At 37.9% G+C, this 23,360-nt stretch overlaps 2 protein-coding genes across 7 annotated transcripts; one reads left to right on the top strand and one right to left on the bottom strand.

Annotated features, from left to right (window-relative positions):
* Nucleotides 1-8,783, top strand: LOC113653707 (guanine nucleotide-binding protein subunit beta-4). 3 transcript variants are annotated; one of them, XM_047806172.1, is made up of 11 exons: nucleotides 1-73; nucleotides 142-207; nucleotides 2,802-2,904; nucleotides 3,013-3,051; nucleotides 3,454-3,560; nucleotides 3,872-3,935; nucleotides 4,086-4,248; nucleotides 4,656-4,722; nucleotides 4,851-5,052; nucleotides 5,528-5,744; nucleotides 6,624-8,783. In XM_047806172.1, exons 3-11 carry the CDS (start codon nucleotides 2,848-2,850, stop codon nucleotides 6,728-6,730), a joined length of 1,023 nt encoding a protein of 340 aa, XP_047662128.1. In that variant the 5' UTR covers nucleotides 1-73; nucleotides 142-207; nucleotides 2,802-2,847; the 3' UTR covers nucleotides 6,731-8,783. The 3 variants fall into 3 exon arrangements, with proteins under 3 accessions (XP_047662128.1, XP_027019284.1, XP_047662125.1); XM_027163483.2 differs by having other exon boundaries at nucleotides 24-207; nucleotides 2,830-2,904; XM_047806169.1 differs by having other exon boundaries at nucleotides 25-207.
* Nucleotides 8,784-8,843: 60 nt separating this feature from the next.
* On the bottom strand, nucleotides 8,844-20,756 carry mfn1b (mitofusin 1b). 4 transcript variants are annotated; one of them, XM_027163424.2, is made up of 19 exons: nucleotides 20,493-20,756; nucleotides 19,189-19,223; nucleotides 18,978-19,100; nucleotides 18,754-18,889; nucleotides 18,487-18,649; nucleotides 17,918-18,042; nucleotides 17,705-17,813; nucleotides 16,699-16,806; nucleotides 16,370-16,523; nucleotides 15,658-15,725; nucleotides 12,849-12,970; nucleotides 12,483-12,609; nucleotides 12,255-12,359; nucleotides 11,646-11,748; nucleotides 10,815-11,041; nucleotides 10,512-10,679; nucleotides 10,096-10,292; nucleotides 9,797-9,931; nucleotides 8,844-9,514 (listed from the first exon to the last, which is right to left on the bottom strand). In XM_027163424.2, the coding sequence occupies exons 1-19, from the start codon at nucleotides 20,636-20,638 to the stop codon at nucleotides 9,445-9,447; spliced, it is 2,421 nt and encodes an 806-aa protein (XP_027019225.1). In that variant the 5' UTR covers nucleotides 20,639-20,756; the 3' UTR covers nucleotides 8,844-9,444. The 4 variants fall into 4 exon arrangements, with proteins under 4 accessions (XP_027019225.1, XP_027019241.1, XP_027019250.2 ...); XM_027163440.2 differs by having other exon boundaries at nucleotides 20,572-20,755; XM_027163449.2 differs by having other exon boundaries at nucleotides 20,489-20,738.
* Nucleotides 20,757-23,360: the final 2,604 nt, after the last annotated feature.

Raw genomic sequence — 23,360 nt, 5'->3', positions numbered from 1 at the left:
TGCCATGTTCCCGTTTTCTCTATGGGTGTGGTAAAGAGACAGCTTGTTGAAAATTGTGTTCAACCGTGACAGGGTGCGTGGCCCTTTAAATATATTACAATTACTAAAAACCGAGTGATTTATTTGCTGTTTATTTTACAGCTGTCGCCATGCGTGGATTTTGAAATCAGCTGGGTTTACAGAGCAAAACGACGAGCTTGATTCAGGGTATGTTAACGCACTAATAACTCGCCTGTGATTTCTCTCACTTTTCAGCCTATTTCCTGCTTTTAGAAACCAACAGACACCGAGCAACAAGTTTGAACTGTTTGGAGCTACTGAAGGCTGATATAATGTTTGTCGTTACAGGGATGTGTTATTTTCGTGTTAAAGTCATTAGGAATTAGCTGTTAATTAAACAGTGAAACAGATTAAATAGTGAATATTTATAACTTGGCACTATGCGGCCTGTCACAGAGTAAACACTGAGTTACAGGAGCAGTGCGTGGGGGGAAAACACGCAGTTTTCGGATTCGGTTTGACCTTTTTTTTGTCGGGATTTTTTGAGATGTCAAAATCAGTAAGGAGGCCGGAAGTTTGTAGATCCTGCAATAGCAAATTGCAACACAAGGATTAGACCAAGGCCTGCGGATACTGGATTTAATGATGTTGTTCCTTTATTATGATTAATAAAAACAACGTCATTTAGGTATCAGACGTGTAAAAACTCCTAGAAAGTCTCCTTTCTCCACTCAAAACACTTTTACTTTCAGTTTTATGGCGAGTAAAACGGGGAAGTGTGTGGAATCTCTCCAGAATTATTATAAACAAGCAACAGTTATTTGTTACCTACAGTTACCTATTGCAGGTATTTAAAGAGAAAAGACAAAATACACAAATATTTACAATGGATCAAATAATGAAAGTGTGTGTGTGTTATATATGCACATATGTATATGTGTGTGTATATGTACACACATGTATATGTTTTCTTATATATATTATATACCCTTATTATTATATACCCATTCTTATGGAAGCAGAGTATATGATTTCACCTGTTCTCAATTCAGGTTTAATACACAGCACAAAATATTGTTTGATAGCCATTATCACAACATTATTAGTATAAATACAATTTCAATATTGCAGAAGGCTCTAAACCAAAGTGAGTCCAATTTTAACAGGAAAGGGCTGGAGTGGGTACATGTTTTTATTCCAATCAAGCAGAAGCCACACCTGAGTCTACTGAAAGACAAGATGAACTGATTAAAAAAGGTGAAATCAGGTATGGCTCCTGCTTGACTGGAATGAAAACCTGCACCTTCTGTGGTAGTTTTGAGGATTTTCAATCATCATACAATTCAACCAACAGAGATATTTCTGTTCAAGGAACTTGCAGGAATTCAACTTCACACCTCCAGGGTCATTGACTGTGTATATTTTCTACCCATGTATTTGGGTTTCCTTCAATATACGTGATAGTAAGTGACGACTCTAAACAATAGGTGTGAATGACAATGGTAATGCATATGTTCCATTTAGAGTGTATTCCCCTATTCACCCAGTGTTCCCAGATTAGACAATAATGAATACTTGCAGGGAGTTTTCCTAAATTTCAATCAATCACAAACATAGCCTACACCCACATGTGCACTCTTCTATAGTATCGTAATTGTATTGATATTTTTGAAGTGCATTTATTCTTCATAAGGATGATGAAAGATGCTGTCAGAATTTGATACATTTTACAAATCCTCTTGTCAAATTGTTGCTTCAGATTTGTTCTTTCATGCTGCAGTGAGTTGAATCAGCATGTTGAAGCCATGCTTGTTCTGCCCATTGCCAAACTGCACTGCCACACATTGGACAATGGAGTGCTGGTGCTGAGCAACACTGTTGTCAGTATTGTCTGTGGGTGCCATCCTATTGTCCGGGTTAATCTGATTATAATCAGATTTTTCAGAGTTTTTCCACCCTTAAGTTTTAATCCCTTAAGAAAGAAAACAAATAGAAATGCTATTTCTACACAGACCTTTTTTATAGGGAGTGTTAAATCTGTAAGACAAAAATGGTCTTTAAATTTTAATCATGTATTCAATATTCAAGGTACACCACCAGTACTTTTCAAGGTGAATGGTGTATACTAAAACTCTAGAAAAATCTAGCATCCTAGTGATATTTTTTTTACACTATGTACACAGTTTCAAGTGTGTTCTTAACACTGTATCAGTGTTGGAATGGTTATCATAAAGTAATAGCATAAATGTATTACTATTCTGTCAAATCCATGCTCTTGCATATTCTTTACAATGCATCGAAATGTGAAATGATCTGTAGTTATAGAACTAGCCATAAGCACATGGAGGAAAGATCAACAAGCATTTGCTATTTCAGGCCAGATGGGTACATTTTACGGCATTTAGCAGACACCCTTATCTAGAGTGACTTACAACTGAGCAACTGGTTAAGGGGCCTTGCTCAGGGGCCCAGAAGTGGCAGCTTGGTGGACCTGGGGTTCAAACCCATGACCTTCCAAGCAGTAGCCCAACACTTTAACCACTGAGTTACCACATCCCAGTAGGGTTTTATTAGTGTAGTCTCCCTATGAGCTACAAGTGTTGTTCATATATATATATATATATATAAATATATAAATATAATCTCTTGTTCATATATATATACACACACATATATATTTATATATTGTTATGCAGGTTTGTCATCCAGAAGCTGTTCAGTGTTAAAAAGCATTTCTAATCCAAAGAAAATTAGTCAAAATGAAACTTTGTCCTAAGGCATATTCTATGTCTGTGTTGCAGGACCCAGCTAGTCTCTTCTGTCTCACAGGTGCGTCATACTTCGACAATGAGTGAACTGGAACAGTTACGGCAAGAGGCTGAGCAGCTTCGCAATCAGATCCGGGTAAGAGATGTTAATGGACGTCGGCGAGCTACAAAGTACTCCACAGATTATTAAGATAACTTCTCTCAAAACCGGTTTCTCTTACATTGTGTTTTCTTCCTTGAACAGGATGCCAGAAAGGCTTGTAGTGACTCTACTCTTCAAGAGGTATGTGTTAACAAGTGTTATGAGGAAACATATTTTCACAAACTTTATAATCAGCTGGAATTTGCGACTTGTTGAGAGGAAAAACATAAGTCACTGTAAAATTTAATGCTTAAAGACAAACTGAAACATTTCTGTTTGATTGCACAGATTTTATATATTTTTACATTTTGACCAAAGGAGCAGTTTGTAATTGTTAGAGCCCTCTGCTCCTTGCATGGCAAACTGCCAGGCCATCCAGCCCACCCCACCTTCTCTGCAAAAGTGTAAGGAATTAGGGTGGAGCTAAGCAGCTCCATTAGAGCTGGGGGTGGGGCTAATTTCCAGGTAGGAACAATGTAAATTAAGGCATGAAATAAAAAATCATTCATATGTGTCAAAGGCTTTTTCTTCTACTGCTTCTAGATCACAGCTGGTCTGGACTCTGCAGGAAGGATACAGATGAGGACCAGACGTACTCTTAGGGGGCATCTTGCCAAAATCTATGCCATGCACTGGGGCAGCGACTCAAGGTGTGTGTGTGTGGATTTGTTATGAATGGAAAAATCATTGATGCTTTATTGGCACACACCTGTTTACTACTATACCGTTAACACTGTGTGTGTGTGTGAGGAGAGAGAGCAAGGAGGTTAGGGTTAGAGTTCTGGTCTCTCCAGAAGTCCTTTTTGTTTTATGAGTGATGAATGTTACATAAAAAGCATTTTAGAATCAGCTGAGCTCACTTTTATACTAAATACAAATTCATGTACTTTATCAGATTTTAAGTGCCTCTGTGATCTGATAAACGAGACAATATAAGTGTGTGTTGTTCTTTTGTGTTCAGGTTACTTGTCAGTGCCTCCCAGGATGGCAAATTAATCATCTGGGACAGCTACACAACAAACAAGGTAATATATCAAGCTTCCTTGCATTAGTTTGTGAAGCTTTTGTATAAGTGTCCATAATAATGATATAATATATTTAAAGAGAAATGTAGTTCATCATATGATACAACACACCTTTATTTATATGTGATTTATATTTGTTTTCTTTCTCAGGTGCATGCGATCCCTCTGCGCTCATCCTGGGTGATGACGTGTGCATACGCCCCTTCAGGAAACTACGTGGCCTGCGGTGGTCTGGATAACATCTGTTCCATCTACAGCCTGAAAACTCGGGAGGGCAACGTCAGGGTTACCAGAGAACTTCCAGGACATACAGGTAAATATTTCATTCTTACAGAAACAAATAAGTTCATCCCTCGAGTGATGATTTGCTCTCCATATGACAGGTGAAAAATTGTCTCCAAATCTTTTGTCTCCATTGTAACAGTAATCACTGTACTTGTATTTTAAGGCTTCAATACTGACAATAGAATAGAAATAGAATAATTTGACCATAAACTTGTATCAGCAAAACTAAACATAAACTTCTCACAACTGCATCTCAAGGCAAAGAGTTTTTCCTTCATTTTAAATAAACTGCCAAGATCAACATACTGTATGCTTTGTCCAGTTACTTTCCCCATGGTCATCCGACCAGTCATGAATCACTACTATCCAAATTATTTATGAAATGTGAAAATTCTCTGAAAAGTTCTCTTAATATTTGTCCTCTTTCCTCTGCAGGATATTTGTCTTGTTGTCGCTTCCTCAGTGACAACCAGATTGTCACCAGTTCTGGGGACACCACATGGTGAGTGGGCCAACAACTGTAAATACACTGATTAAAAACCATGATGCATTGCTTGCTTGATTGTTTTAAAATGTGTATGAATATATGCTTTGCATAAGCATAGCTGATTGAGAACTTTTGCTCTCCAGTGCACTGTGGGATATCGAAACCGGCCAGCAGACCAACACCTTCACAGGCCACAGTGGTGATGTGATGAGTCTGTCACTCAGCCCTGACACCAAGACCTTCGTTTCAGGCGCCTGTGATGCCTCCTCCAAGTTGTGGGACGTTCGAGACGGCATGTGCAGACAGACTTTCACCGGCCATGTTTCTGACATTAACGCTGTCTGTGTAAGTGTCAAGCTTATTTTGAAATTTACTGCATGTAAAACCTTGGTAAACAGAATCCTGCGTTATCTTATTCCATGTTTGTTGTTCAGGTTTTTTTTTTTTTTAAACAATTAATCCTGGGTATTCATATTATATTTCACACTGTACAATCCTAGACCTTGGGTTAACAATTTTATTTGCACTGGCAAAAACATGATTGGATACATGCAGCATGTGACGGCTACAATAAAAAAAAATCTATCACACTTTTGCATCAATGAGCGGGAAAAAGAACAGTTCTGTCATTCTGTGCCCAAGCAGGTATTATCTTTGCAATATTTTTTGCCCTTTTTAAATTTGGCATGTAGGTGACCAGCCATTCGTTGATATCCAACTTCCACAACACTGCAAAATCGGTGTTAACCCTGTGTGAAACATTTCTGGTATCTTTCTGTATTTAAATTACTATGTTTCTTTTCATTTTGTGGTTTTGCAGTTTTTCCCAAATGGAAATGCCTTTGCTACGGGCTCAGATGATGCCACCTGCAGGCTTTTTGACCTGCGTGCTGACCAGGAGCTCATTTTATACTCGCATGACAACATCATCTGCGGCATCACCTCCGTGGCCTTCTCCAAGAGTGGCCGCCTGCTGCTCGCTGGCTACGACGACTTCAACTGCAACGTCTGGGACACGTTAAAGGGCGAGAGAGCAGGTGAGGCCACCCTTTCTATTTTCCATCATGTACGTATTCCTCAGCTTTAGAATCACGAGGATCTGAGGATGACCGGTCTCAGCCTCATGCTCCTTTGCCCTGATTGTTTTGTGCACTTTTCTGGACACAGGCTTCAGAAATTAAAGTTTGCAAGCCGATTGGTCCTCTACATTTCTGTGCATACCTCCAAATTTTGAACACTATGATAGAAAGAGCTTTATGGAGCAAAATGTAATTACCAGACCAAAACAACTAAAGAACTCCCATCTTTAAAAATTGTTAAACGGTTTTGTTTGAAGCCAGTAGTGTTGCGTAAACAAGATAATGCAAGTATACCACTGAGTGCTAAAAGGAGGCTAGATTTATCCTCAAAATCAGGATGAAGGTGTTCGGTGTCGTTTTGAAAATATATGATATGTTCTAGCATTTAAATGTTAATTTGACTTTAATACATTAAAAATGAACACTAAAAAATAATCCATATAGTACAGTTACAGTATGTTATGGAAACTGCTAGAACATTTACATTATGCCTTGCTCTTTTTGTCTGATATCTATGCTAGTGTAACATTTCGAATAGTATTATTTACCTTTGGGTTCATAAAATGCCGACATTTTTAGCTCAGTTAAATGCCAGGCACATCAACAGTCTACTAAATGCATGCATTTGAGTCAGCACCTGATTTAGCTCTAAATTTCACACATTACTTTTCAAGCATTTTAGGAGATGTAACATCCAGTTAATGTGGGTTAAAAACGTCAGAACTGAACAAACACAATCTCAAGTACAGAAAACCCATATTTACAGTTTCACTTCTTCTGCTCCTTCCAGTACTAGGATGAGTTAACGTTGCATTGACTTCTCGTATCCTTACTCAGGTGTCCTTGCCGGCCATGACAACAGGGTCAGCTGTCTAGGCGTGACTGATGACGGCATGGCCGTGGCCACGGGCTCTTGGGATAGCTTCCTCCGTATCTGGAACTGAACCCAACAGCTGGACTTTATGGCAGACTGCACCATCACTACAGATCTCAACTGTGAGAACAACATGCCTTTTGTATTCACTTATTCAACACATTCCTGCAAAGAGGCCCAGGCTGACTCAACTGAGGTCAGACAGGAGGTTATTGAGAAACGATGGAGGAATCATTGTGCTTTTGTACATACATATGTACAGTATATGAATATAAATATGGTATATATGTACAGCAATATGTGCATGTATATGCCATATATATATATGCTCACACAATGGTATTGTATATATTTTTTAGTTTGATCGCAACACATTATAGTGGTTTGTTTTAGAGGTGCATCATTTACAGTATATTTGAAGTCCAGGATATTTTTAGCAGAATGCGAGAGCCTTTTAGCACATGCGGCCATTTGCATTTTTTTTTTCTTTCTTTACAGAAAGCACTTTCTAAGAGTCGATTTAGCATAAGCAGAAAAAAAATGGCATTAAAAATGGCTTCAGTAATGATTTTTACCCATTTCCTTCAGTTAATAAAAAATGTATTAGAAACTTTAAGATACTAGATAGCTCAAGGGCATTATAGACTTTGTGTGTAACCCAGCAGCCACGTAACTAAGAATGTCCACAAAATGTCTTTGCTGCTGTGGTATTATTATTATTATTGTTTTGTTTTTTTTAGTCCCGTATTTCTAGTATAATGTTTTTGTTTTTCATGATCCCTGAATTCTCCTGGAATTGAGCCAAATTAAGAACCTAAGAGCTTAAATGTAGTCTTGTATTGCCTTAATCTTCTGCATTGATCTGTAATTATACCAGGATACTGCTGCCATCCAAAAACCTGAAGCCTTGCATTACTCTACAAGCACATCACAGCATAATGAATGCTGTTTTGTTTTGGTGGCCAGAATAAAGCAGATAATCCTAGACACATATCAGTGTCATATAGATGGCTACTTGCTTATTTCTCATCTGCATGAAAACCTATTCAGACTTTCCTAGTGCTAGTAAAAAAAAAAAAAAAAAAACCTCAGAAGACCCAGACCTGTGCAGTATACGATCAATTATCAGTCTTTAGGTCATTCTAAAGCAATTTACATTCCTATAACCTGAGTGAACTATGTTTATTTGTTGGGTCAAGTTTGTAGCATAGATTGAGCTTCTAAATTTAGGCCTCTGTTAAAGAAGAACACTATAACTATATTGTGCAGAAGGCCTTTTGCCTGTTTTGCCTTCACTAATAAACAATGCACTATCTCATACTCTTATCGGATTGTACCAGCAGTTACCAAAGGGACCAAACAATTGGCAGTGTTCATTTCCATTTAAAGCAACATCCATTGCGATTCCTAGCAGTATACTTGATACAGCCAGACCATTCAGTCGTTTATTTTCATTTTTTTTTCTTTGTATTATAATTACCAGGCCTTTTGTTAAGCCTGAATACATAATTTTCTTAATCATTCAATTGCTAAACATTCCCAGTCTATTTTCTACCCATTTTTGTGCCATTGTTCAACTTGACTGTGGAACATACCGAGGGATTTTCTCAATCATCCTTTTTTTTAACAAACGTGTGTAGTGGACACACTGTGTTAGAATGCAGTCACATGTACAATCCTGGTGCTTAATTGTGTGTATGGCAGACTGTATTATTGTAGCGAGTGTTTCAGTGATGACCAAACAGGATTAACAGCGTTGCTGCTCCCATGGTCATTTTTTTAATTGTAGAATGAAGTGCTGATTTTTTAAGTTGTATGGATTTTGGCCTGTCAAACAGAAACTGTATTAACACTGTATTAAGACTTTAAAATCAAGTGAAACAGGACAGGTCCACTAAGCTGAAGTAGTTACCAGTCCCTGTTTTTTTTTTTAATGTTTTAAGCCAGTAAAAACAAGGCTTTTGTGCCTTGATATATTTTATAGTGCCATCATGTGGACTAATCATTAAAGAGATGATTTTGTTTTTAATAGTCTCACCAGTTTATTTTGTATTTGTACAGTGGCTTGGTGATAATGGTGTTACAATAAGTGGATATTGTATTAAATAAAACTTTTAACCAAATATGGTGGCTTTAGTCATATTACTCATACAGGCAAGTAATTATACACACAAAATTGTGAGTATTTTAATGATCATTTTTTTCTGATTTATTATATTTTTTAAATCTGAACAATTCACATTTTTACAAAGCATAAACCTCCAAAAAGAAATTCTTCACAATGGATTAGAATCATAGAAAGGTTTTAGAGGAACTTATCGAAAATAGGCACTGATCAAAAGACTACCTACATAACACTTTTTGAACTTTCCCTTCCAGAAAATGAGGTTCAGAAAAGAGCTCTGTTTCAAGTCGCTGGACGTGAACAAAATAATCTGGTTTTGTTTACAATGTTCTGAGACGTGAGCGTGACGTTTCTGAAGCCTTTCATCGTTGTTTTCTTCATGTTTTTCTTCCACGGTACATACAGTAGTGTTTGAGTTCGGTAATCAATCAGATATCATTACAGAACAGATTCAATATAAACACTGCAATCAAACCACATCTCGAGTGAATTGTTTGTAGTCGGAAATCCAGAAACCAACCCGTGACAGTGTAAGTGTATATGACAGTTTTTCCATTGATAACATTTACATTGCAGATACACAGCTGCTAGGTATCTTCTGTCGATCCTTTCCTGTGGAATAAAGCCTGAGACCAAGGTGCTGAGTGAGAATGGGGAATTCAGTTCTTTGGCTGGAGATACTGGTTTGTAAAGCTCTCCAGCTCTTTCTCCAAATCTGTGGCTTTGTATCTGGAAACCCCCCCCAAAAAAACACAACACATTCTTTACTTAAGTATCAGGGTTTTTTTTAGACTTTCAGAGCTAAAGACACCTTTAATGTACAAAGGTACATATGAACTAATTACAATTTAAAAAGCAAAATTGACCTTCTAACACCTTATGGTAGAAGAACAGCATGGTAAATATTTATGAAAAAAAAATCCATGCATTTTTCCTCGTTAGTTCATTAATATGAATTAATTTAATTGTAAATGATTTTATTAAATTTTATTGTTAAAGTTGGGTGCTGACCTAAGTGATTTGGAGCTGCTCTGAACCGTCTCCAGCTGCTGAATCTTTGTCGTCAAACGGCTGATTTCATTCTCTAGGTCCCGCTGAGTTTCATCTACCTGCTGGCACAGCCGGGCAAACGTGCTGGCTATCTCCCTGCATGGCACAAATGATCACTCATAACTACAACCAAAATCCACATCTTTGTGGGGAAAAAAACAAAACATACACACAAACACCACAAGCTCAATTCCCAATTCCCTACTATAGGAAATTATTCCTGGTGGCCTGTATTTGAGTAGATAAATAGGGTTACTTACTGCTGCACTTGGTGGCTGCAGTTTGAACTGGTGAAGCTGACAATCATCTGGAGTTTCTCAGTGGCGTAATCTACAAACTGCTTCTTCAGTGCTCTCTCCTTAGCCCTGGTGGTCCATGTGAGTTTCTCAAATAAGTACACCAGGCCATAAAGACTCATAGAGAGAGCGATGACTCTCCAGCCTATCATCCTCCACACCTGTTACAAAGACAAATGGGGTGATTTATAATACTGTCTTAAACCATGGGCGATAAGTAAAGAATAAACAGACAGGGCGTGTCAGAATATGAAAGTAATCCACAACTGTGTGGTTAATTTCCTGTAACAACCCACACTGGAATATTTTATTCCTCTTATAATTTAATAAGACAAAAATGCAGAATATTCCACAGTGGTGTTGATTAATGTGTTACCCACCACGCCCCCGACGATGACCATGCTCATGGAAGTGCGGGAGGTGACGGAAGCCAGATTTGCAATCATAGACATCATGAGCTCCTCCTGGCTTACCACGGCCTGAGCTCTAGAAGGTGGGGCCTGTGCAATGGCACCACTTCCTGGAGTGGTGGCCAAAGGATGTGTGAGCTGACAAAGACAAAAAAGACTGTGAGAAGGGGTTTCTCAGAGACAGATAATGTGTTTTAGGGTAGCAAAAAGGTAATAGCCTTCATGGAGGCAAATTTAGGAATGACATTTATTACATTACTAAGCCATAAATACCTGGAGGTTTTGGTCCACCAGCAGGAGGGCGCGCTTGGCGTTGGCTGGGCCGAGGAAACGGCTGACCAGTGCAGTCCAACCAAGAGAGAACTGAAACTCGATGTTCTCCTGGAAATCGGCGCAGAGTGTTGCGCAGTTCAGGTCGTACCTCAGGTCAAACTTTCTGCAAGGGATCAGCATGTGGATCTGGCTCTGAACATCAGGGGGTAGTAAAGGCTGCAAACATTCTGTAAGTATAACGGGCAGAAGATCATTACAGGACAATGTCCCACATTTCTGGTCTGCAGCATGTGATGTTGCTCATGTATAGAATATGCATAAAAATAGATAGAACGCATGGCTACTGTGGAGATTTATTGAGTTATGTCACCATTATTATTCAAATACAGACCAAAAAAATCTCAATCCATTAAAGTCAATAATAGAGGTACTGTTCCAAATCTATTTTAATCCAACCACTACATTTTATACCACAGCACACAAACAGTGTGTAATCGTTGATATGGTTACGTTCCCTGTCCGAGATGTTTTATAGTCTCAGGTGTCAGCACTTTGTAACAGTCTTTGTAAAGCAGGACAGAGGATTTTGCATGTTAAAGTTTCTCAGTAAATTACGGCATTTATTGTCATATGATTGGCTAAACTGAATAAAGGAGGTGAGGGAATGACTGTTTATTTCTGTTAGAACGTGAGAGATAACACAAACCAAGTTGTTTCATGGAGGTTCCACAACATTCAACATAACTAGAAATGGATAAAAATATGGCGAGCTTCAAATTGCTGTGATATAATAGAAATCAGAAAACAATCAAGTTCAGAGTGATAACACACCGATCATTTCTTTCTGAGAGGACTGCACAGAAGCGTTGACAGCATCAGAGCAGCGGAAAGCCAGGTTCTTTCCCAAACCCTTTTCTACGTGATTAAGCAGCTCCTAAGAAAGAGATTTGCACATTTTACAAGTTTGTACAAGACAATTATCCATCCAAACGTTCTACTTAGTTTCAATAGGTTGATCTTTAGTTGTATATTGAAGCGTAACTGTAATATAGGCAACAAATGAAGGACGGTTATTGCTTTCATGTCTAAATAAATCACATACTTTCCCCCAAAAGAGATCATTTGCTTAATATGTTTTTTAATAGCAAAATAAGTGGCCTTGACTACTGTTTTTAGCTCTGTGATGCCCTTTCCTCTGTTTTTATAGATAAGGGTGTGTGTAACAGTGTCAGCAACTAAGTCTGTCTGAACCACTCATGCTAAATTGGAATCTTTAAGCAACATTATCCTTATAGAGTCGGTGCAAACTTTTCCTGGCTAAATGACTTCATCTGAGCTAACAGAACTTACTGAAACTTTTTGAGCATTTGAGTTCATTTAGATGTAAGAAAATGTATGAATGTCCTCTTACGGAAGTGTCCGAGAGAAAAATCGACTCACTGATTTGTACATCTTTAGCACGTGAGGAGATGGGTGGAAGTCTGAACGAAACTCGTCTATGAGTACCGAGAGTCGACAGATCTCCTCTGCCATGGCATTCGATACCTAGTAAAGACAGTCAGATGGGGGGAAAAAAAAAGAGAGAGAGAAAGAGAGAGACCGAGTGTTTCATTATCCCTTACGATTGATTCCATATCTCACTTCCTGTAGTAGTGCGATAGTTTCTACCTGGCTGGCCACCTGCTCTAAAACCATCTTAATTTTCTTTTTGATATCCTCAATGAGAAGGTTGAGCTGATTTCGGACAAACTCCAAGCGGTCCATCAGATACTCTCTCTCCTCCAGAGAGGCCACCCTGATGTTGGATACAAAGATGATCACATATACATATACTTGCTTCTTAAACATCATAAGAATATACACAATGCACTGTAATACAGATCAGGTCTTTAGAACAGAGACCGAATTCATGATTGAGATATAAAACTCTACATTTTGCACTGGCTTGTTGTACATATGCAGAACAAGCACATATGCAGGACAAGCTAGGCCAAAAGGAAACTCAGTGGACAGAACAAAAAAGAGTGGACCCACCTCTTCTCAGCGGCAGCAATGTGGATTTGATCCATGATGCCTTTTACACTTTCAGTGATCTGCTTTGCCCTGATTGTGTGCTGCTCAAACTTTGTTTTCACTGCTGACTGCGAGATACACTCCTGCGAGGCCACATAACTGTTACTGGGATAAGTGACACTTAAGCAGGCGAGATACTGACCTGCTGCTCCGTTTCTTCCCGAACCGATGGAAAGGACGATAAAAAAAGATCAGCAGCAGGTCTGTACCATCGCAGGGTCACACTTCATCTCACAGTAACTTACAGTAAATACAAATAAAATAAAATAAAAATACAAAAGGAATACAATCAAAACAGGTCAAAGAGAATTGTAAAAATAATAATAATAATAATAATAATTGTAAATAAATCTGGAACACAAATGAAACGATATCAACAACAACAAAAAACAACAGATACTCAACAGAAACCGTATTTTCTGGACAATAAGTGTATGAGAGTTTAGCCACTAAATTGTGTCTGGTGAACATATTATACAGCAACGTTTCCTGCATTACACTTTAAAATATCAATATGGTGTAAATTCAGTAACAAAACACTTTTTCTGATACATCATCGTGATCAGTGTTTTTATCAAAGCCGTAGATTAGATGCTAACGTTTACGCTTAATGTATAAGCATAGATTTATCACTGAACCTGGATCTTATAATCCATCACAAATGTTTGGCTGCAGTTTGTTAGCAAACCCGCACAATCTCATCACATAGGGGGCATCACAGAAATGTCTCATCGACCATCCCTAACATTTACAAAACTAAACGCTAGTCTTATAGTCCAGAAAATACAGTATTCATGTAGAAATGATACAAAGAATATCAACATAATGCACAAAATCACTGAAACAAATAGAACACAAGGGTTAAGGTGAACTGAGGAGAAGGGTGTCCTCGCCTTAGCAAATCTAGACTTCAGCAATGAGCACACAGATTGATGAAAAAGAGCACATGGGCCTAGGGAAAGGAAACGGCTTGGCAGGAAATAATCTGGCAGATAAATTAAGCTACACAAAAAAAAAACTGTGTGCATGTGCGTGGTGTACGTTTTTTTTTAAGCAAATATGTTTACGTTTTAAGACATGATCATTTATGTACTATCGATACTATCGGTGTGCGCAGCATTAAACATTTTCCATCTACGTTCCGCCTCCCTTTCTTAACACTTAGAATGGAAATGAGGAATGTGTTATTTTTAAGCAACAAGCCTAAAGAAGGAAAAAAAAACAGAAGAAAAAAAAACAAGTTAGAAACAGTCAAGAGCCAAGATACTCAGCCTCCTGTCTCAGGACGCATGTCCATAATCATACTAACATTAATCTTAGCTTCAAGTCTTACTGATATTATCTGGAAGCATGATGTCATAACGGATTAAAGACAATTTATTAAATGGTTTTGCTTGTGGTGTCAGAAGAAGAAATAATCTGACATTAAGGACATCCTTAAAAATATTTTGGTTTGCAGTAAAAGTAAAAAAAAAAGGTCTATATTTTTTTTTCAAGTTTCAATGTAAAAAAAAAAAAAAAAAAAGTATCATTTTAGTGGTGGTGATTACGTAGGTATGATATCGTGACGTCACTGACTGGGTCTTCAACCCATGCCTTCGGGCACATCATTGCGAACCTTATTTTGATGCTGGACAGTTTTTCCAGAAACTTCGTGCCAAGTTAACGCGGTGTCGAGCTGTTTTAATGAATTTGTTTAGATGTATTATGGTGCCCGAACCTGTATGACTTTGAACGGTGAACGCTAACATTCTGTTTACTGCAGCCACAGCCATCATTACCAAGCGCGAACCGTTTACTCTGACAGTGAATGAGAATGTGAGACGAAGCGAACGCACAAGCCATAGTGTGACATCCGTTAACCAAGTGTAAACATAGATGACGGGTTTTTATTTAAAAGAAAGAACGGAGCCTTTGCTTGTATGAAGGCCTAGGCAATTAATATATTTACAATACTTACTAAAATATAACTAATATTATTTTATTGCTTTTGTATTAGTTGTTTGAAGAGTAAAAAAAAAAAATTGGTCGGTCTTAACGCAAATTTACAACCGGCAAGTCGGTCAGACTTAAAGCAAAAAAAAAACAAAAAAAAAAAAAACCCAACAACAATTTGAGTCGGTCCTAAATTGATAGGGTCGGTCGGGATATGGCAAACAAGAATATTTTTAAGGATGGCCTAATTTATACTTGAAATTGATTCATTTTCTGTTTATTTCACATTTTGATTCTACTTTTTTACCTCAATGCTGCAATATTTTAGGTGATATTAGATGCAACTTTTAGAAATTTAACTGAAGATGATTGTCTAAATGTGCCAATTCATCTGTGTTTCATGTAAAACATGGTCTACTGTATAATGAACTGCAATTCACTACAATGTTTAGTTGATAAGCAAGTTTTCAGCTTATCATCTCAATTCCCTAAACAGCCTGTCACGTCAAAGAAATGTACTAAAGAAATGTACCAAATACACGATTCTGACGGTCTGAGTCTGTGACATACGTGTTTTTTTCTTTCTTTCTCGTCTGCCATTTACACTTATCTTAATTTGACCAAGACTAAGATTTTTAGAGCTTTCTATCGTCTCTTCTCCCCCCAGTTAAACTTTTTTTATTGCCACCTATATCCTCAGGTCTTTTTACAATAAGCTACTTGCTTCAACTCAAACAGCTTCCACAGAAGAGGAATCTTTTTTCAACCTGATTTTTTTTTTCTGGTAGTAATCAGATGTCACGTATCCATGGTCATCGCCTCAGAAATCACTTGCCTCAAAAGTCCTCTCAAAGCTCTGGAACTCCCTCAGTCTCTCCCGGAAACCTTCTGCTAGTGCTCCTCCTGAGAAGAAGCATCACCGATTTAGCACAGCAACTCATCATGTGGGGTTGTGGTTTTCAAAGAAACAACACAGAAAGACAACCAGTCATGGCTGACTTTAATTGAAGTGTGAACAGTTCTGGTCACTGATCCTCCACTGGCACACAGACATTTATGGCTCGAAGTGCTTTAAAGTGTTTTAAGCGAATCTAGGTTGCAACACGACCTACAAAGGAATTTGTGTTGCCTAAAAATGCTTCAGAAACAAAACGAATAATTTCTTTTTACTAGCAAAGATTGTGGTATGATTGAATATAAATGTATCATTATTATGAAACAAAAATAAATAAGTTAAATTGACTCATGGTATTCATTGCAAGAAAATATTACAGAATCCATTGTAATACAATAATACCTCATTTCTATGGCGTACATCACACATCCTTACAATAAAGACCCTGCGAGTCAGCATCATGTGGGTTTAGGTATGTCTTGCTTTCTGGCTGATTGTATATTATTATCGTATTTTCCCCCACATTTTTCAATAACCATACGTATGTTGGTACACTGTGACTGTTACCAAGTTCGGACAGCATGCGAGCAATAATGAGTGGCATGCAGGCAGAAAGGGGCAGCTACACCCCAAGGGGTGAACTCCTGCTTACCAGACTCTGGCATACCCTGCGCCTGCTGCATTCTTGAGTTCAGCACCTCCTTAGCAGATACGAAGAAGATGTGATTGGGAGCCTGCTGGCGATCCACCACCTTGAGTTCCTCCACCAGGAAGTTCACACATCGGTCCATATGCTGCTTACGCACCTAAAGTGAAAGATAGTGTTAAAATCAGATATTATTTAAATCAGATATTATTTATCAGATATTCAGATATTATTTCAGATATTAAATCAGATATTATTTATTATTTTTATATATATTAAAAAAAAAAAGTACAATATACATGAAATTTGCAAAGGAAAAACGGTAAGGTGCTCACATCCTCCATGTATTCGGGTTCAGAGGCGGAAGCATCCCAGCGATTATTCAGGATGAAAATGTTGGGCTTTGAAAGGCGTTCGTTTACTTTGTGGAAGAAATGTTTCTCCTTTGAGGACGAAAACACATTAGGAAAGTCAGAACATTTCCACTTTAGACATGATAGAGGCTCAGCTGAGGAAAGGTCTCCATTCTTCAGCAATCCACACACAACATAAGGGATGTCTGTACATCCTGTATTTTCTGAGCTGAAGTGTTTCATAACTCGACAATAAAAAAAAAAACCCACAACAAAACAGTTATTAACAAAATAGACAGATCGTTTTTTAATCATGTTAGACTAGTACAGGAAATTAAGCAAGATCTTGCTGAAAGTCTGAATTCAGAAGAAATTTGCCAAAGAAGAAAATATAATTACTAATTTACTGTTAAAATGATTACCGTTTAAACTGAAACACACTTATACAAATCATTAAACTGAGATTAGTTGAATGACTCTGTAGGTCTCCTTCTGAGATTGTTTAGATGTTTTAAGAAGAGAATTGTTTTTGGCTTGATTAAGTTGTTCTGCTGATCGCAAGTTGAATTGTGTTTAATCGAAGTAAACAGCATTGTGTTGTTTAAACAAGAATTCATTTTGCAAACCGATAAGTAACTAAAATCAGTTAGTTTTATGTAATGCAGCTTTGTACATCAAACTGACTCTTCAACCCTGCTCCAAGCTCATATGAGCGCTTCAGTGGCCTCTGCATGCCATGCATACTTCAGCTGATCTAAACAGAGCTGGGAATGAGCATCTGCTCTCTAGCACACAACCAATCAGAGCGCTCGGAAATATGAAACGCCCCCCATTCTACCAAGTGGGAAAATATACTTGTCCTATCTTGGTGCAAACCTTTGACTTCACATACCATATCAGTTGACTATATACAATGACTCACGATCAGTAAGGAGACATTAAAAGGGCTATGAAGAACAAATATCGGAAAGTTCAGCAAGATCCTCACTGTGTTCATAAGCGTGGACTCAGAGTTGGCCACCAGCACAAATACATCAGCGTCCAAACAGAACTTGTCGATCCAGCTGTCCAACTGTGTGGTGACGTCAGTCCCAGGACTGTGGATACAAAACAAGATCAATGTCGCCCGACTGTTTAACCCTAAACTTTAATGCTATTATTTATGAACGACATACAGCCATACAACGATGCCCCACTGTACCTGTCCATGAGTACTAGGTCATCCCTTAGGAGAGCGCACTTTGTTTTAGGCCAGAAGACCTTAACAAGACAGCCAGCATCAAGACTCTCATCCATGTGTAATGCATGAGCCAGCTGATTGACAGTCTGTGAAAACACAGTCAATGCATTCACACTTTTAAAATGATGTTTAACTGCTACTTCTCCAAAAATCACACAAAACTGTCACAACAGATTCAATGTAAACAACAAGACACATTACAGTACATATTCTTGTACATATTACAACTTTAAATGTAAGTCAAGATAAAAAAACACACATTGTTGTTGTTTTACATTTAATTGCTGTGGCAAAAAGACATTTCAGGCCAAGCTGTTATAGAAAAAGAATCAACATCAGGGGGATAACAGTTAATGTCTGTATACATCACACCACCCTGTGATTGAATATTTTGATCGATTATATGATCAATTATTTTTTATGAACAACATACACCTAAATATTTCATTCCTTACAGTAATATACTTCATCTATAACGTCGCCTTTTTAATTTGGATTAGTAAAATAAAGCTTGTCAAGCTGGCTCTCACCTTGATGCTCTTCTCATCCTCTGATCCCTCAGTCTTCAGATAAGCCCTGTCTTCATCAGTGCCTTCAACGCTCAAAAAGCAGTTAGTTGTGTGTCCGATGCCGCTGGGCATCACCCGGTCACGCAGCATGGCGTTGATAACCGTGCTCTTTCCATTGCTTGTTCTGGTAAAAGGTTACAAATCCATTAAAAAAAATGTAATTCATACAAATCAAGCCTCAGGTTACAAGTTAGCCAATGATTTGCTTCACAAGGCAGTAGAACTCACCTGCCAAAAAAGGCCACCTTCATATGCCTACGAGCCAGCACCTCTTTTATAACTGCTAGTTTGCTGGTGTATGCATCAATCTCCTCCAACTGATCTCCATTTGCAATGTACTCTAACGATTCGTTATAACACGTATCTGATAAACAAAATCAGAAATACAATTATTTCTAGCTTAAAAAGAAATAAATACATAAATACATTCAAAAAGATTTCTTTTATTTCACCTTGAACAAACTGTGAACTTTCCTGGACATAGTTTAGCAGCTGCTCGAAAACACCACCAATCTTCTTTTTGGCCAGAACAAAGTGTTTGAGGGGAGATCGGTCCTCTTGCTCCATGGCTTCACCTGTAAATAGGACAACATTCAGGGCTGTAATATCACCACTAACCAGCTTTCAATTCATGAGTCTTTATTTTCCTTTTGCTGTATGTACCTTTAAAATCCCAAAACAAGAAGGATATGTCAAACCTGCCAAAAAGGAAGACACAAGGTCAATTTTATGATAATAACGGATTCTTTTTTCACTCATTTATCACAAATTGCACTTATTTACATCTGATAAATTATAGAAAAGTATAGAATTCTACACTTTAGGAGGAAAATATAAAAAATATGTCTTTTACTATTAAAAATCTGACAGCAGACAATCTGAGTACGAGTAATGTTTCTGACTTGTTAACACCATCTACATTTTAGATATTAAAATCTTTTTAAACATCTTTATTATTGTGGTATAATTCTCATAAAGCATACAAAAAAATATAAGTTTTAATGTTTTTTTTTTTAGATCTACTGAGTAAAACGACTATACTGTAACGTCTAATAAATATAATAAATCCTTAAAACGTCACCGTAATTCGAATAGAAATTTGATCGTATCGTATATTTATATCGACAAACATTCGAATAGAAACTGAAAGCTGGAAACTTTTACTCGAACATCGTATGACAAATAAAACCTAGAAAGGTTATTTGATTAGAATGAAAATAAAATAATAATTGTTACGTTTATTCTCCTACACGTTTGTAGAATAAACTGACAATGTGTTATCTATTAAAATGACTATAAACTAGACAATAAATACTATATTATTGATTTAGGCTAGCGTATAGTACACAAAATACACCGTTGATTTCAGTTGAATTACTTTTCATTTTATAAGTAATACTTGCTTTTAGAGTTAAACGAAACCACCACGGTCAATACCGCTACAAACAAATTAGCCAAGTTGGCTAAAGGCATTCACTGGGTATGAAGGCTGCTAACCGGCTAATTAGCTCACGCGCTCAATGTCAATTTTACATTATATTATTACAATATTACATCTTACTATATAGCACGAGGTCATGTATAATGCTCAGAAATCGGTCAAAATAATCGACTGCTTACCAATTCAGCGATTGATTATATCCTCTTTAGACACATGCTAACGGCAAGTACAGGAAAATATTTGACACACACACACACACACACATTACAGGCGGATTATGAAGTGAAGCTGCGGTTTACAAAATAAAAGCCCGTATCGCTTTACTAAGAACACACCGCTGATTCACCAACAGGGGCTCAGTGAAAATGAATATAAGCTTAAGACTGTTATTTAACTGTATGTACTTTGTTTTTTCACACATTCATTGTCAAAAACATCAGTAAATTTTCAGATAAAATTTTGTCAATGCCATTAGATAGGAACAAAGAATGGGACACTGTTATATCACAAGGCAACACTCACTCACTCGCTACACACACGCAGGAGGAAACTGGAGAACCCTGAGAGCAGGCCTGAACCACAGAGCTGTGAGGCTGTAACACTACCTGCTGTGTATTGTTGAAAAATGATGATACTCCTTCCATAAATGTTAAACGTGCACCTACTCGTCATAATATTAATGATTCTATCGTTTATTTTTAAATAACAACTAACAGCACGTTTGATCTATTAGTTTCAAAGCACTGTGGCGCGACAACCATAAAAACTTCATGTTCATTAGAATGACCGGAAGAGGGCACCAGTGGGTAATTCTTCAGTATTATTATGGAAGTACCATAGATATCTATACACATCTATGTGGAAGTACAAAGCGGACGATACAAGGTTGAATGTAAGTTTATTTTTCACTGTCGCCCCCTTCTGGTCATTCTGAACATTAACACATCCATAAAGCTTCTCTATGGTCTTTCTCTTGACCTCTTCAGCTCCATATCAACATCCTTCTACCAATGTAACATCTCCCTCCTCTGTACATGTCCAAACCATCTCAATTTAGCCTCTCTGACCTTGTCCCCAACCCAGCCAACCTCAATTATATCTCTGATATGCTTGTTCCTAGTTCTGTCCATCCTTGACACTCCTAAAGAGAACCTTGACATCTTAATCTCTGCTACCTCCATATCTGCCTCATGTCTTTTCCTCACTGCTGACACTCTTCAGTCACACAACACTCCTGACATTTTCTCCACCCATTCCAACCTTTTTGTTCACAAAAAATCAGATTTACAATTTAAATTGATTTTCCGCCTTCTACTGAAAAATCAATCTGCAGATTGCAAAGAAATTGTTCAAAACAAGTTTTTACTTTTTGTTTTGATTTTCCCTTCTGGGATTCTGATAACCCCTTGGGGTTAAAGTACAATCAGAAACAAAAAGGAAAAATGACAAGATGGCAGGCCCTGTCATTGTAAACAGTGAAAATATAACATAACGTAACATAACATGTTACCTTTTTTCTTTAAACACAAGTATAACTTATTGTTATTCAGTAGATAGGAGGTAGTTCTGATAAAGTGCAAACAAAACATTCAACAGCATTAAATATCAGTGCAAGAGAGCATTAGGTGCTTATTTGTTGTGCTTATGAACATCCTTTTTTCCTAAACATTCTTAGCCTGTTGGTCCAAAACTTTCAGCATGTGAATAAACCCCAGCTTTTCCACAGTATATATTGGCACCATAGCTTTAGCAATATACATTGCGACTGCATCCGTGATCGCTTTTCAACGGGCCCCCTTCTTATCACACTGGATACAGTTTGTAAATGTTTCAAAGATGGTAAGTTTTTTTTTTTTTTTGGTGGGTGTGCATTCGCTGCAGGGCGTAACATCTCTCCCACTCAACAGCATGCCTCTGTTTAAGGTGCTGTTAACCTTTGCTAGCAACACACTTTGTTCGATGTAAACTACACATTCGAGTAAATCGATAAAATCGATTTATCGCCCAACCCTTCTCCAACCCACCTGCACTCGCCTCCACCTCTTTTCCACACGCCCTGTCACACTGGATGGTTGATCACTACTCAGAATCAGAATCAGGTTTATTAGTTAGATAGTTAGTTAGTTAGTTAGTTTCAAATAGACATTCTTTCATCTTTTGGGTGGGGTGAAGATGTACTGCAGCCAGCCACTAGAGGGCGGTCTTTCAGTATTATTTGCAATATAAAGCTCAGAACCTTAAAACACCTACAATTTTTTAATGCAGTTTCCAAATTTGGACCCTGCCTAATTTATTTGCAGGGCTCTCATTCACGCATTTGGGTCTTTTGTCACGCTCTCCCCTGCACACATTGTATTTGTCACGCAGAAAAACTTACTATTTATCATATATTTAATATGCCGCAGCGCCCAAAATGTATTAGTCCGCAACGCTGTCTCCATGGAACCGGGCAGGAATCAAGCGCGTCTCCCTTGGAGTTCTTAGTCGAGCCTGCCACTTATCAGCCAATCAAAAAAAGAGGCTACACAATAGCCAATCAGAAAATAGCACTACTGTATCTTGGTAAGATTTAACACAACAACCAATGGGGAAAAAGGCAAATCCTGGAATTGTTCAGCATCATCCTCGTTCACCCACAGAGAAAATCACTGGAGCTGCGAGCATCACTTTGAGCACAGACTAAGTCACGATCTCCTGTTGTAATGTTACAACAAATTCACAACTTGTTTGAAACAAACAATGACATTTTGACTGCTGTTAGAGAAAGTTTCCCAGATAATCAGCATCAGTTATTAATGAGTGTCTGTAACTTAGCCAACAGTTTTAAAGCCTGTTCACTGACAACACCTGCTCAGAACAAGTAGTCTAGGGCAGTGGTTCTCAAACTGTGGGGCCTGAGATGGTGCCAGGGGGCCCCGGTTCACTGACAACACCTGCTCAGAACAAGCAGCAGTTTTAGTGCTTCCACATTCTAATGCTGATGCCGAGAGGGTATTTTCGATAGTCGGTTTGAACAAAACATCAACACGAAACAGCTTGTCTCTGGACGGGACATTGTCCTCAATCATGACCCTAAAAATGGCTGGGCTTGAGCCGAACTGTTTTAAACACTTACAGTAAAAACACCATTCATAATCTCTCTCTCTCTCTCTCTCTCTCACACACACACACACACACACACACACACACACACACACACACACACACACACACACAAACAAACAAATTGTGTTCAGTGATCCTTACCAAACACGATACCACCAGTTTTTTTAACTTTAGCTAACCAGCAGTTTCAAAACTTCCGAGATAAATAATGAATAAATACACCATTAAAGTGTAGACTTTTATTATTGGATAGAAATATTTAATTGATACTACTGAGCAGCTGGCGTAA

The sequence above is a fragment of the Tachysurus fulvidraco genome, chromosome 2 (assembly GCF_022655615.1).
Source record: "Tachysurus fulvidraco isolate hzauxx_2018 chromosome 2, HZAU_PFXX_2.0, whole genome shotgun sequence".
Lineage (NCBI taxonomy): Eukaryota > Metazoa > Chordata > Actinopteri > Siluriformes > Bagridae > Tachysurus > Tachysurus fulvidraco.
The sequence above is the reverse complement of the archived record's forward strand: the minus strand, read 5'-3'. Positions and strand labels throughout refer to the sequence as shown.